A 15,549-nucleotide genomic window follows, 5' to 3' on the forward strand; every position below is an offset into this window, starting at 1 on the left:
AAACCAGACTATAGAATAATGTAAACATTAGTTTTGTCTCACTGACACTTTGGGGATATTATCCAGTGAGCTGTAGTCTTTATGGTAAGCAAAGGCTTGCCTGTATTTACATATGCATTAAGGTGAGTTGTCTTTTCTTTATTAAAGGGACACTAAACCCAATTTTTTAGAGCATGCAATTTCTAAGCAACTTTCTAATTTACTCCTATTTCCTGGATAGCGCTTGCTTATTGGTGGCTACATTTAGCCACCAATCAGCAAGCGCTACCCAGGTTCTGAACCAAAAATGGGCCAGCCCCTAAGCTTTACATTCCTGCTTTTCATTAAAGACAGCAAGAGAACAAATGAAAATTGATAATAGGACTAAATTAGAATGTTGCTTCAAATTGTATGCTCTATCCGAATCATTGAAGAGAAAATTTAAGCTTAGTCTCCCTTTAAAAGCTCTCACAACAGTGTAGAAAGTCTAATATATTTTACTAGCAAACCTTTTTCTCCCTGCAAAAACTGACTTGTCCCAGAAGGAAGTATAAGTATTGTTTGACTCATAAATGCAATTTAGCCTATATTTAGTTGAGTAATATGTTGGCACTTTATAGATAATAATATGACTAATACTACTACTACTAATAATAATAATAATAAAATAGTAATTAGGAAGGGAAAAGCAAATGATGACAGAGATCATTTTCTTTATGATTCTATTAAACTTCAGAACATGCATCAATACCCAATCACAGCAGCCAGCTAGCTGGAGAGTCAATACTACATGGTTTACTATGGATAGTAAAAAGGAACTTAAAGGGACAGTCTACTCATGAATTTTTATTGTTTAAAAAGATAGATATTACCTTTATTTCCCATTCCCCAGTTTTGCTTAACCAACACGGTTATATTCATTTACGGCTAGATTACGAGTTTTGCGTTATGGTGAAAAAGCAGCGTTATGGCTCTTTTTCACTACCGCTGGTATTATGAGTCTTGCAGGTATATCTGTACCGCACACTTTTTTGACCGTCATGCAAAGTAACTACCGCAGCTTTCAAAAAGTCATTTTTCAATGGGACTTCCACAGCGCCGGTATTACGAGTTTGCCTGTCCGGCCAAAAAGTGAGCGGTACAGCCTATACCGTCAAGATCCATACCGTAAACTGAAAGTCAGTAGTTATGAGTTTTATGTTACAGAGTTGTACCATAAAACTCATAACTAAAGTGCTACAAAGTACACTAACACCCATAAACTACCTACTAACCCCTAAACCGAGGCCCCCCGCATAGCAAACACTAAAATAAAATTATTAACCCCTAATCTGCCAATCTGGACATCGCCGCCACTATAATAAACATATTAACCCCTAAACTGCCGCACTCCCGCATTGCAAACACTAGTTAAATATTATTAACCCCTAATCTGCTGTCCCTAACATCGCTGCAACCTACATTACTGTTATTAACCCCTAATCTGCTGCCCCCAAAATTTCCGCCACTATACTAAAGTTATAAACCACTAAACCTAACCCTAAGTCTAACCCTAACACCCACTAACTTTAATATAATTAAAATAAATCTAAATAAAAATTACTATCATTAACTAAATAATTCCTATATAAAACTAAATACTTATCTATAAAATAAGCCCTAAGCTAGCTACAATATAACTAATAGTTACATTGTAGCTATCTTAGGTTTTATTTTTATTTCACAGGCAAGTTTGTATTTATTTTAACTAGGTAGACTAGTTAGTAAATAGTTATTAACTATTTACTAGCTACCTAGTTAAAATAAATACAAATTTACCTGTAAAATAAAACCTAACCTGTTAATACACTAACACTAACCTTACACTACAATTAAATCAATTACATTAATTAAATACAATTAACTAAGTTACAAAAAAAAACAAACACTAAATGACACAAAATACGAAGAAATTATCAAATATTTAAACTAATTACACCTAATCTAATAGCCCTACCAAAATAACCCCCCCCCAAAAAAAAAATAAAAGACCCTAGCCTAAACTAAACAACCAATAGCCCTTAAAAGGGCCTTTGCGGGGCATTGCCCCAAAGAAATCAGCTATTTTACCTGTAAAAAAAATACAAACAACCCCCCAACAGTAAAACCCACCACCCACACAACCAAACCCCCCAAATAAAATCCTATCTAAAAACCTAAACTCCCCATTGCCCTGAAAAGGGCATTTGGATGGGCATTGCCCTTAAAAGGGCATTTAGCTCTTTTTCAGCTCAAACCTTAAGCTAAAAATTAAACCCACCCAATAAACCCTTAAAAAAACCTAACACTAACCCCGAAGATCCACTTAAAGTTTTTGAACACCGGACATCCATCCAAATCAAAAGCCAATCAGAATTCAAGGGATGCCATCTTGGATGACGTCATTTAAAGGAACCTTCATTCTTCAGCGACCATCGAAATAAGAAGATGCTCCACGCCGGATGTCTTGAAGATGGAGCCGCTCCGTGTTGGAAGGATGAAGATAGAAGATGCCGTCTGGATGAAGACTTCTGCCCGCATGGAGGACCACTTCTTGCCGCTTGGATGAAGACTTCTCCCGGCTTCGTTGAGGACTTCTTGCCGCTTAGATGAAGACTTCTCCCGGCTTCGTTGAGGATGGATGTCCGGTCTTCAAAAATTGTAAGTGGATCTTCGGGAGTTAGTGTTAGTTTTTTTTTAAGGGTTTATTGGGTGGGTTTTATTTTTAGCTTAGGGGTTTGGACTGAAAAAGAGCTAAATGCCCTTCTAAGGTCAATGCCCATCCAAATGCCCTTTTCAGGGCAATTGGGAACTTTTTTAGATAGGATTTTATTTGGGGGGTTGGTTGTGTGGGTGGTGGGTTTTACTGTTGGGGGACGTTGTTTGTATTTTTTTTTAAAGGTACAATAGCTGATTTCTTTGGGGCAATGCCCCGCAAAAGGCCCTTTAAAGGGCTATTTGCAGTTTAGTTTAGGCTAGGGTTTTTTTTTTATTGAAGAGACAGGAAGTGGACAGCATGGCTCCCAAAGCCGCCTCCAGGAACAAACAGCGAACCGAAATTAGAGATATAAACTGCACAGATAGCTGGGATAGTAGAGGTGCTGCTCACCACATAAAGGAAAGTCGATCCGGTAATGCAGCAGAAAGAAAGAGGCGGCACTCCAGGTATATGAAAAACAAATAGGAGATTTTAATTTATTTTATTTTGGGGTGCTTTTTTATTTTGATAGGGCTATTAGACTAGGTGTAATTAGTTTAAATATTTGATCATTTCTTTTTTATTTTGTGTAATTTAGTGTTTGTTTGTTTTTGTAATTTAGTTAATTGTATTTAATTAATGTAATTTATTTAATTGTAGTGTAAGTTTAGGTGTTAGTGTAAGACAGGTTAGGTTTTATTTTACAGGTAAATTTGTATTTATTTTAACTAGGTAGTTAGTAAATAGTTAATAACTATTTACTAACTAGTCTACCTAGTTAAAATAAATACAAAGTTGCCTGTAAAATAAAAATAAACCTAAGATAGCTATAATGTATCTATTAGTTATATTGTAACTAGCTTAGGGTTTATTTTATAGGTAAGTATTTAGTTTTAAATATGAATTATTTAGGTATTAATTGTCATTTTTATTTAGATTTATTTTAATTATGTTAAAGTTAGTGGGTGTTAGGCTTAGGGTTAGGGTTAGACTTAGGGTTATGTTTAGGGGTAAATAACTTTAGTATAGTGGCAGCGACATTGGGGCGGCAGATTAGGGGTTAATAAGTGTAATGTAGGTGTCAGCGATGTTGGTGGCGGCAGATTAGGTGTGTTTAGACTCAGGGTTTATGTTAGGGTATTAGGTGTAAACATAAATTTTGTTTCCCCATAGGAATCAATAGGGCTGCGTTACGAAGCTTTACGCTCCTTTATTGCAGGTGTTAGGTTTTTTTTTAGCCGACTCGCCCCATTGATGTCTATGGGAAAATCGTGCACGAGCACGTAAAACCAGCTCAAAGCAGCGCTGGTATTTGAGTGCGGTATGGAGCTCAATTTTGCTCAACGCTGCAATATTGCCTGCTAATGCCGAATTTATGAAAACTTGTAATAGCAGCGCTATAGGGAGGTGAGAGGTGGCAATAACTTGCAAGTTAGTACCGAGCCGCTCATAACGCAAAACTCGTAATCTAGCCGATACTTTTTACCTCTGTGTACAATTACCTTGTATCTAAGCCTCTGCAGACGGCCCCTTATCTCAGTTCTTTTGATAGACTTGCATTTTAGCCAATTAGTGCTGATTCTTAAATAACTCTACGGGAGTGAGCACAATGTTATCTCTATGATACACATGAACTAGCCCTGTCTAACTGTGAGAAACTGTCAAAATGGACTGAGATAAGAGGCGGTTTTTAATAGTTAAAAAATCAGTTTGAGCCTACCTAGGTTAAGCTTTCAACAAGAATACAAAGAGAGCAAAGCAAATTTGATGAAAAAAGTAAACTGGAAAGTTGTTTAATATTGGATGCCCTATCTGAATCATGAAAGTTTAATTTTGACTAGACTGTCCCTTTAAGTTTTTAATTTTCAGTCCCACGTTTGGAAATCCTGAAAAAAAGATAGATCCATTATCAGTTAATTATATTAAAGTTTAAATTAATTGCTAGCGGCTAAATGGTTAAAAACGTTTTTTTCTTTCTTCATTATCTGGTTTTGGCTGGGTGGACTTTGACGATCTCTCTTTTCACAGAGCCATTCTGGTGAATCAAGTGGCACTTTGCATCATAATTTCCAGTGCAGTCATCTGTGGAATTGTGATGTTTGCAATCTACCATCTCTGTGATCCCCTTCAAGCTGGAAATGTTTCTGCTCCAGATCAGGTAAAGCCCGTCATTCAGCTGACCCAATTTAACCTTTTAACTCTTCTCTGTGCAATGCCTGGCAATACCAAAATACAAAATATAATCTGTCCAATGAAAAACATCAGAGGTCATTTAAATCTTACTAGAAATGTATCTGTATCTATCTATCTATCAATCAATCAATCAATCAATCAAACAATCAATCAATCAATCAATCAATCAATCAATCAATCTATCTTTCTATCATCTATTCATCTTTCTGTCTATCTATTTATACACACCTTCCCACACAACATATTAACACAATACACTCATATACACACATATATTCAATGTAAAAAAACAGGGGCTTGAGTTTAAGTTTTCAATCAAACATTAACAAGTTTGCAAATTCTGAAAAGAAACCCCCCACCAAAGTATATATTATGTTATCATATTATTATATTACATGGAGTAGGGGAGTGTAATTTCAGAATTTTCATGTTTTTAATATTTAACTGGAAACATAAACTCTGGTAATAAAGCAATTTCTTGCCATTAAATTTGCTAGTTTTTTTTTATTGTAAAAAATGTAAACGTGTGTGCTGTGTGTTTAGTGTGTGTATATTGTGGGTGTTAAGTCTGTGTAGTATGTGTATAGTGTGAGTGTGTAGTATGTGTAGTGTGTTAGTGTGTATAGCGAGTGGTGTGTGTGTGTGTAGAGTGTTAGTGTGTATAGTGAGTGGTGTGTGTAGTATGTGTAGTGTGTATAGTGAGTGGTGTGTGTGTGTAGTGTGTTAGTGTGTATAGTGAGTGGTGTGTGTGTGTAGTATGTGTTGTGTAATAGTGTGTATAGTGAGTGGTGTGTGTTTGTGTAGTGTTTTAGTGTGTATAGTGAGTAGTGTGTGTGACTGTGTGTGTAATATGTGGTGTGTGTGTAGTGTGTTAGTGTGAATAGTGAGTGGTCTGTGTGTGTGTAGTGTGTTAGTGTGTATAGTAAGTGGTGTGTGTGTGTGATATGTGGTGTGTGTGTAGTATGTGTAGTGTGTTAGTGTGTGTGTGTATAGTGAGTGGTGTGTGTATAGTGAATGGTGTGTGTGTATAGTGAGTGGTGTGTGTATAGTAAGTGGTGTGTGTGTAGTATGTGTTGTGTGTTAGTGTGTATAGTGAGTGGTGTGTGTGTAGTGTGTTAGTGTGTATAGTGAGTAGTGTGTGCGTATGCTGTCGGCATTTATCGATGTGCAGTGAACATGATATGCTACATCGTATCATGTCCGCTCACACATTGATAAATATGTCCCTTACGGCTAGATTTAGAGTTCTGCGGCCAAAGGGGTGCGTTAGCTACGCGTGCTTTTTTCCCCCCGCACCTTTTAAATACCGCTGGTATTTAGAGTTCACAGAATGGCTGCGTTTTCAGTGCGTTAGGCTCCAAAAAGGGAGCGTAGAGCATAATTTAACGCCACTGCAACTCTAAATTCCAGCGGTGCTTACGGACGCGGCCAGCTTCAAAAACGTGCTTGTGCACGATTCCCCCATAGAAAACAATGGGGCCATTTGAGCTGAAAAAAAACCTAACACCTGCAAAAAAGCAGCGTTCAGCTCCTAACGCAGCCCCATTGTTTGCTATGGGGAAACACTTCCTACGTCTGCACCTAACACTCTAACATGTACCCCGAGTCTAAACACCCCTAACCTTACACTTATTAACCCCTATTCTGCCGCCCCCACTATCGCTGACACCTGCATATTTTTTTAACCCCTAATCAGCCGCTTCGTAAACCGTCGCTACCTACATTATCCCTATATACCCCTAATCTGCTGCCCCTAACACCGCCGACCCCTATATTATATTTATTAACCCCTAATCTGCCCCCCACAACGTCGCCTCCACCTACCTACAATAATTAACCCCTAATCTGCCGACCGAACCGCACCGCTACTATAATAAATGTATTAACCCCTAATCCACCTCACTCCCGCCTCAATAACCCTATAATAAATAGTATTAACCCCTAATCTGCCCTCCCTAACATCGCCGACACCTAACTTCAAACATTAACCCCTAATCTGCCGACCGGAGCTCACCGCTATTCTAATACATTTTTTAACCCCTAAAGCTAAGTCTAACCCTAACCCTAACACCCCCCTAAATTAAATATAATTTAAATCTAACGAAATAAATTAACTATTATTAAATAACTTATTCCTATTTAAAGCTAAATACTTACCTGTAAAATAAACCCTAATATAGCTACAATATAAATTATAATTATATTGTAGCTATTTTAGGATTAATATTTATTTTACAGGCAACTTTGTAATTATATTAACCAGGTACAATAGCTATTAAATAGTTAATAACTATTTAATAGTTACCTACTTAAAATAATTGCAAAATTACCTGGAAAATAAATCCTAACCTAAGTTACAATTAAACCTAACACTACACTATCAATAAATTAATTAAATACAATACCTACAAATAACTACAATTAAATAAACTAACTAAAGTACAAAAAATAAAAAAGAACTAAGTTACAAAAAATAAAAAAATATTTACAAACATTAGAAAAATATTACAACAATTTTAAACTAATTACACCTACTCTAAGCCCCCTAATAAAATAACAAAGACCCCCAAAATAAAAAAATGCCCTACCCTATTCTAAATTTAAAAAGTTCAAAGCTCTTTTACCTTACCAGCCCTTAAAAGGACCTTTTGTGGGGCATGCCCCAAATAATTCAGCTCTTTTGCCTGTAAAAAAAAACATACAATACCCCCCCCCTAACATTACAACCCACCACCCACATACCCCTAATCTAATCCAAACCCCCCTTAAATAAACCTAACACTAAGCCCCTGAAGATCTCCCTACCTTGTCTTCACCTCACCGGGTTCAGCGATCGGTCCAGAAGAGGGTCCGAAGTCTTGATCCAAGCGGCGGCTGAAGAACTCCATCATCGGGCTGAAGTCGGAAGTTCATCATCGGGATGAAGTCTTCTATCAAGCGGCATCTTCAATCTTCTTTCTTCTGGAGCGGAGCGGAGCCATCTTCTTCCCAACCGACGCGGATCCATCCTCTTCAACCGACGCCTACTAGCCGAATGACGGTTCCTTTAAATGACGTCATCCAAGATGGCGTCCCTCGAATTCCGATTGGCTGATAGGATTCTATCAGCCAATCGGAATTAAGGTAGGAATATTCTGATTGGCTGATGGAATCAGCCAATCAGATTCAAGTTCAATCCGATTGGCTGATCCAATCAGCCAATCAGATTGAGCTCACATTCTATTGGCTGATCGGAACAGCCAATAGAATGCAAGCTCAATCTGATTGGCTGATTGGATCAGCCAATCGGATTGAACTTGAATCTGATTGGCTGATTCCATCAGCCAATCAGAATATTCCTACCTTAATTCCGATTGGCTGATAGAATCCTATCAGCCAATCAGAATTCGAGGGACGCCATCTTGGATGACGTCATTTAAAGGAACCGTCATTCGGCGAGTAGGCGTCGCTTGAAGAGGTTGGATCCGCGTCGGCTGGGAAGAAGATGGCTCCGCTCCGCTCCGGAAGAAAGAAGATTGAAGATGCGGCTTGATAGAAGACTTCATCCCGATGATGGACTTCCGACTTCAGCCCGATGATGGAGTTCTTCAGCCGCCGCTTGGATCAAGACTTCGGACCCTCTTCTGGACCGATCGCTGAACCCGGTGAGGTGAAGACAAGGTAGGGAGATCTTCAGGGGCTTAGTGTTAGGTTTATTTAAGGGGGGTTTGGGTTAGATTAGGGGTATGTGGGTGGTGGGTTGTAATGTTGGGGGGGGGTATTGTATGTTTTTTTTTTTACAGGCAAAAGAGCTGAATTCTTTGGGGCATGCCCCGCAAAGGGCCCTTTTCAGGGCTGGTAAGGTAAAAGAGCTTTGAACTTTTTAAATTTAGAATAGGGTAGGGCATTTTTTTATTTTGGGGGGCTTTATTATTTTATTAGGGGGCTTAGAGTAGGTGTAATTAGTTAAAAATTGTTGTAATATTTTTCTAATGTTTGTAAATATTTTTTTATTTTTTGTAACTTAGTTCTTTTTTATTTTTTGTACTTTAGTTAGTTTATTTAATTGTATTTATTTGTAGGTATTGTATTTACTTAATTTATTGATAGTGTAGTGTTAGGTTTAATTGTAGATAATTGTAGGTATTTTATTTAATTAATTTATTGATAGTGTAGTGTTAGGTTTAATTGTAGATAATTGTAGGTATTGTATTTAATTAATTTATTGATAGTGTAGTGTTAGGTTTAATTGTAACTTAGGTTAGGATTTATTTTACAGGTAATTTTGTAATTATTTTAACTAGGTAACTATTAAATAGTTATTAACTATTTAATAGCTATTGTACCTGGTTAATATAATTACAAAGTTGCCTGTAAAATAAATATTAATCCTAAAATAGCTACAATATAATTATAATTTATATTGTAGCTATATTAGGGTTTATTTTACAGGTAAGTATTTAGCTTTAAATAGGAATAATTAATTTAATAAGAGTTAATTTATTTCGTTAGATTTAAATTATATTTAACTTAGTGTTAGGGTTAGACTTACCTTTAGGGGTTAAAAAATTTATTATAGTAGCGGTGAGCTCCGCTCGGGGGATTAGTTGTTAATGCTTGAAGTTAGGTGTCGGCGATGTTAGGGAGGGCAGATTAGGGGTTAATACTATTTATTATAGTGTTATTGAGGCGGGAGTGAGGCGGATTAGGGGTTAATAACTTTATTATAGTAGCGGTGAGGTCCGCTCGGCAGATTAGGGGTTAATAAGTGTAGGTAGGTGGCGGCGACGTTGGGGGGGGCAGATTAGGGGTTAATAAATATAATATAGGTGTCGGCGGTATTAGGGGCAGCAGATTAGGGGTACATAGGGATAATTTAGTTGGCGGCGGTGTACGGAGCGGCAGATTAAGGGGTTAAAAAATTTAATAGAGTGGCGGCGATGTGGGGGGACCTCGGTTTAGGGGTACATAGGTAGTTTATGGGTGTTAGTGTACTTTAGAGCACAGTAGTTAAGAGCTTTATAAACCGGCGTTAGCCCAGAAAGCTCTTAACTCCTGGGTTTTTTCTGCGACTGGAGTTTTGTCGTTAGAGTTCTAATGCTCACTTCAGCCACGACTCTAAATACCGGCGTTAGAAAGATCCCATTGAAAAGATAGGATACGCAATTGACGTAAGGGGATCTGCGGTATGGAAAAGTCGCGGCTGCAAAGTGAGCGTTAGACCCTTTACTGACTGACTCCAAATACCAGAGGGCGGTAAAAACCAGCGTTAGGAGCCTCTAACGCTGGTTTTCACGGCTACCGCTCAACTCTAAATCTAGCCGATAGTCTTTCTTCCTTAATTGTGTTTAGATGTTTGTTCCTACTGGGTATATGTGAGATAATTCAAAATAAGATAGCCAAAACCTTTATATCTCAGCAAACAAAAAACATACTAGACAATAAAATGTATCTGTAAGTTAAATTTTGCAAAGATTAGCTAAGAATTTATGCTGATGTTTTGGCTAATTGCTTTCAATTTAATGGGATATGGAAAATAATTAATAACTGCAAAAATATTCAATTCATTTACTTCAAATTTAAAGCATTTCCAGTAATTGAGAGTTACCACAAAACCGATTGATATAAATATATATTGTCCATAGGGCACAGCACTCACGCTTTCACTGAACCAACTGCTGCATTGCTGTGGTGCCAATAAATATAATATAGAAATGATCAGACACCCCTCGCCGGGTCTCCATAACATTCGGTTTATCACTTACACTCCTAAAGGACATTTTGGAGTTTTATCCCTGTCTACGTTCATCCCCACTAGCTGATGACGGGGATAAAACTCTGAAACGTCCTTTATGAGTGTATATGATAAACAGCATGTTTCGAAAACCCGGCGGGTGCTGTCTGATGATATATATATATATATATAATGAAAAGGATTTTGTTCACTTGATATCCTTTGAGGACTAGACTATTTTATTATTATAATAAAATTCACCAAGGGATATAGAAAGAGTGCATTAGTGGGAATGGAAGTGATGTATTAACTTTAATGCATTCCTTCCAGTAATTGCAGTAAGACCCCAAACTGTCATTAAAAATTATACACATTTAAAGGGACAGTCTACACCAAACATTTTCTTTTTTAAAAAGATAGATAATCCCTTTATTACCCATTCCCCGTTTTTGCATAACCAACACAGTTATATTAATATACTTTTTACCTCTGTGATTACCTTGTATCTAAGCCTCTGCAGACAGCCTCCTTATCTAAGTGCTTTTGACAGACATGCAGTGTAGTCAATCAGTGAAGACTCCTAAATAACTTCACGGGAGTGACCATAATGTTATCTATATGACACACATGAACAAACACTGTCTATGAAAAACTTTCAAAATGCTCTGAGCTAGGAGGCGGTTTTCAACTGTTTAGAAATCAGTTTGAGCCTAGCTAGGTTTAGCTTTTTAAAAATACCACCAAGGGAACAAAGCAAATTTAATGATAAAAGTAAATTGGAAAGTTGTTTAAAATTGCATGCCCTATCTGAATCATGAAAGGTTAGTTTTGTTTTTACTGTCCCTTTAAGTTTTTTATAATTTAAATATAGCTTTACCATTCATGGTGTACAAAAGTGAAGCCTATAGGCCTACACCATTTTTTTTAGTGGTGGCTCATGGTGATATAATTATTTATTAATATTTCATTTTCCAAAATTTAAACAGTATGTAGTCATAGCCTTTTTTGGACTCACATTTCATATCAAAAGACCAACTTTCAAGAGTTTTACAAGTATGAAGAAATACAAATACTGTATGTTTAAATAATAATACAGCATTTGTTAAATTACTAAATTTAAAGTTATATTATAGTAAAGTCACTATTAAATAGATTCAGACAGAGCATGCAACTTTGCACAGTTTCAAATTACTTCTATTATCAAATTTGCTTAATTATCTTGGTATCCTTTATGGAAGAGCAGGGTAAGGAGCAGAACAGCACTATTGGGAGCTAGCAGGATATATTGGGTGAGCCAATGACAAGAAAAATATATCTGAAGCCACCAATCACCAGCTAGTTCACAGAAGTCCAGTGCTGCTCCTAAGTCTGTCTAGGAATGCTCTTTGATGAAGGATAATTAAAGAACAAAGCAAACATGAAAATAGAAGTATGCTCTCTCTGAATCACGAAAGTGTAGTTATGACTTTATTTTCCCTTTAAGTTATATATATGCATCAGAAACTGCATATGGAGATCTTTAAACTGAAGACTTTTCTGTTCAGGGAAGCCTAACACCTAACTCAATAATAAATTAATTTCACTTACCTAACATTTCCCTCATCTAACTCTGCATTAACATTTTTCTCAATCTTGCAGTCCTCACCTCCTGCTTCTCAACCTCCTACCCTTCTAGATTGTAAGTTCCCACGGGAATAGCGCCCTCAATTCCTCCTGTATGTGTTTTTTTGTCCTGTCTCTTACAAGTTTTATATCACTGTTTTATTTAACCCCTTAATGACCGCAGCATTTTTCCATTTTCTGTCCGTTTGGGACCAAGGCTATTTTTACATTTCTGCAGTGTTTGTGTTTAGCTGTAATTCTCCTCTTACTCATTTACTGTACCCACACATATTACATACCGTTTTTCTCGCCATTAAGTGGACTTTCTAAAGATACCATTATTTTCATCATATCTTATAATTAACTATAAAAAAATTATATAATATGAGGAAAAAATGGAAAAAACCCACTTTTTCTAACTTTGACCCCCAAAATCTGTTACACATCTACAACCACCAAAAAACACCCATGCTAAATAGTTTCTAAATTTTGTCCTGAGTTAAGAAATACCCAATGTTTACATGTTCTTTGCTTTTTTTGCAAGTTATAGGGCCATAAGTACAAGTATCACTTTGCTATTTCCAAACCCCTTTTTTTCAAAATTAGCGCTAGTTACATTGGAACACTAATATCTTTCAGGAGTCCCTGAATATCCCTTGACATGTATATATTTTTTTTTAGAAGACACCCCAAAGTATTGATCTAGGCCCATTTTGGTATATTTCATGCCACCATTTCACTGCCAAATGCAATCAAATAAAAAAAATTGTTCACTTTTTCACAATTTTGTTCACAAACTTTAGGTTTCTCACTGAAATTATTTACAAACAACTTGTGCAATTATGGCATAAATGGTTGTAAATGCTTCTCTGGGATCCCCTTTGTTCAGAAATAGCAGACATGTATGGCTTTTGTTGTTGCTTTTTGGTAATTAGAAGGGCGCTAAATGCCACTGCGCACCACACGTGTATTATGCCCAGCAGTGAAGGGGTTAATTAGGGAGCATGTAGGGAGCTTCTAGGGTTAATTTTAGCTTTAGTGTAGTCTAGTAGACAACCCAAAGTATTGATCTAGGCCCATTTTGGTATATTTCATGCCACCATTTCACCGCCAGATGCGATCAAATTAAAAAAAACGTTACATTTTTCACAATTTTAGGTTTCTCACTGAAATCATTTACAAACAGCTTGTGCAATTATGGCACAAATGGTTGTAAATGCTTCTCTGGGATCCCCTTTGTTCAGAAATAGCAGACATATATGGCTTTGGCGTTGCTTTTTGTTAATTAGAAGGCCACTAAATGCCGATGCGCATCACACGTGTATTATGGCTAGCAGTGAAGGGGTTAATTATGTAGCTTGTAGGGAGCTTGCAGGGTTAATTTTAGCTTTAGTGTAGAGCTCAGCCTCCCACCTGAAACATCAGACCCCCTGATCCCTCCCAAACAGCTCACTTCCCTCCCCCACCTCACAATTGTCCCCGCCATCTTAAGTACTGGCAGAAACTCTGCCAGTACTAAAATAAAAGGTATATTTGTTGTTTTTTTTAGTTTTTTTTTAGCATATTTACATATGCTGCTTTGTAGTATCCCCCTTAGCCCCCAACCTCACTGATCCCACACCAAACAGCTCTCTAACCCTCCCCCTCTGGCTTAGCGGGCGCCATCTTGGGTACTGGCAGCTGTCTGCCAGTACCCAGTTTAGTAAAAAAAGAAATCTTTTTTTTTTAAAAATCCCCTTTTCTGTAGTGTAGCTGTCCCCCCCCCCCAACCTCCCACCAGTTGCAGATCACTTAGAAACATTATTCTTGTCTTGTTTATTATAGCTATTTTCAGATTTGTTTTTCTGTAGTGCAGCGGTTCCCTCCCGCTCCCGCCCCGTGCACGCGCCCGCCCGCCGCCCCCGTGCACGCGCGCACTCACATGCGCGCTCCCGTCGCTCCCGCCCCCGATCCCGCCCCCCTGCATATTACACGGCGCATCGATGGCCGCCCACCCGCCTCCCAAGTCCGCTCCCACCCACCAACGATACCGGCCATCGATGTCCGGTGCAGAGAGGGCCACAGAGTGGTTCTCTCTGCACCGGATGGCCATTTAAGGTTATTGCAGGATGCCTCCATATCGAGGCATCACTGCAATAACCGGAAAGCAGCTGGAAGCGAGCAGGATCGCTTCCAGCTGCTTTCCACACCGAGGACGTGCAGGGTACGTCCTCAGGCGTTAACTGCCTTTTTTTTTGAGGACGTACCCTGCACGTCCTCGGTCGTTAAGGGGTTAAATGAATTGTACCCATGGACAGCGCTGCGGAATATGTTGGCGCTTCATAAATAAAGTATAGTAATAATAATTAAACATAGTATGACCGAAATGTTGTTAATATGTATGTTTAATCAGTTTTGTATGTTGAGAACATCCCAGACCCCTTCAAGGCCTGCTCAGCATGGTATGGGGGGGATCAGCGGTCTAGTTTTTAATCCTATATGCAAGAGACAGAAGAAAGGGGCGGTTTCTACCTTCCACCACCATATTCTCCCCTCTCTTAACACAGCCCATTTCCTTCTGTTTATACTATCCCCCTTCTTGCCTCTATACTCTATGCACCTCATCCTTCCTTCCCCTTCCCCCCCTCCCCTTCCAACCTCGTCTTTCATTATCCTCCTCTCAAATTACTATACGTGACATGCCTTTTGGAATCAATGATTAATCTACCCTATCCCTTTACAAGCCGGACAGAGAGATACCCCCTCCAGGAGTCTTTACTCTCTATCTTTTTCCTTGCACTCTTAACATGTGTTTTTCTCCCACACCTCTTTTTTTTTTCCTTTTTCCTTTTCTTCTTTCCTTTTTTTTACCCTCTGACCCCCCTACCTTCTAGTGCTCATCTAACCTCTCCTCTTCATCACTCACCTACATACCCCTTATCACCTTAACTCTTCTCCCCCCTATTTTTTTTTTTTTTTTTTTTTTTTTTTAACTCTTCTCCCCCCTATTTTTTTTTTTTTTTTTCCTCCCCCCCTTCCCTCACTAGCACAGATCCCAACCATGGCGGGTAAAATGAGCAGATTTCAAGAACATAACTTGTTAATTACTTCTATCAATGTCAAAGGCCTTAACAGTCCTGGTAAACGGTCTATAGCATGTAGGGAATTTTCTAGATTAGGGAGTCAGATCTTTATGGTTCAGGAAACTCACTTTCAGAAAGGTAAGGAACCTAAATGGAATACCCCACAATATCCCATCACAAGTTTTGCTTCAGGACCCCATAAGAAAGGAGGGGTGGGTGTACTGATCCATAGATCTCTCCCCTTCCAGGTTACACAAATTGATAAAGACCCAGAGGGACGTTAT

The 15,549-nt window shown here is 38.1% G+C and overlaps 1 protein-coding gene across 1 annotated transcript in view; it reads left to right on the forward strand.

Annotated features, from left to right (window-relative positions):
- The window catches only part of SLC5A5 (solute carrier family 5 member 5), a 93,777-nt gene that overhangs the window by 14,347 nt on the left and 63,881 nt on the right, over positions 1 to 15,549 (forward strand). Inside the window, exon 7 of the mRNA XM_053700041.1 lies at positions 4,724 to 4,853. Coding sequence (XP_053556016.1) covers positions 4,724 to 4,853 — 130 coding nt within the window. The remainder of the gene's footprint in view (positions 1 to 4,723; positions 4,854 to 15,549) is intronic.

This window comes from Bombina bombina, chromosome 2, assembly GCF_027579735.1.
Source record: "Bombina bombina isolate aBomBom1 chromosome 2, aBomBom1.pri, whole genome shotgun sequence".
Lineage (NCBI taxonomy): Eukaryota > Metazoa > Chordata > Amphibia > Anura > Bombinatoridae > Bombina > Bombina bombina.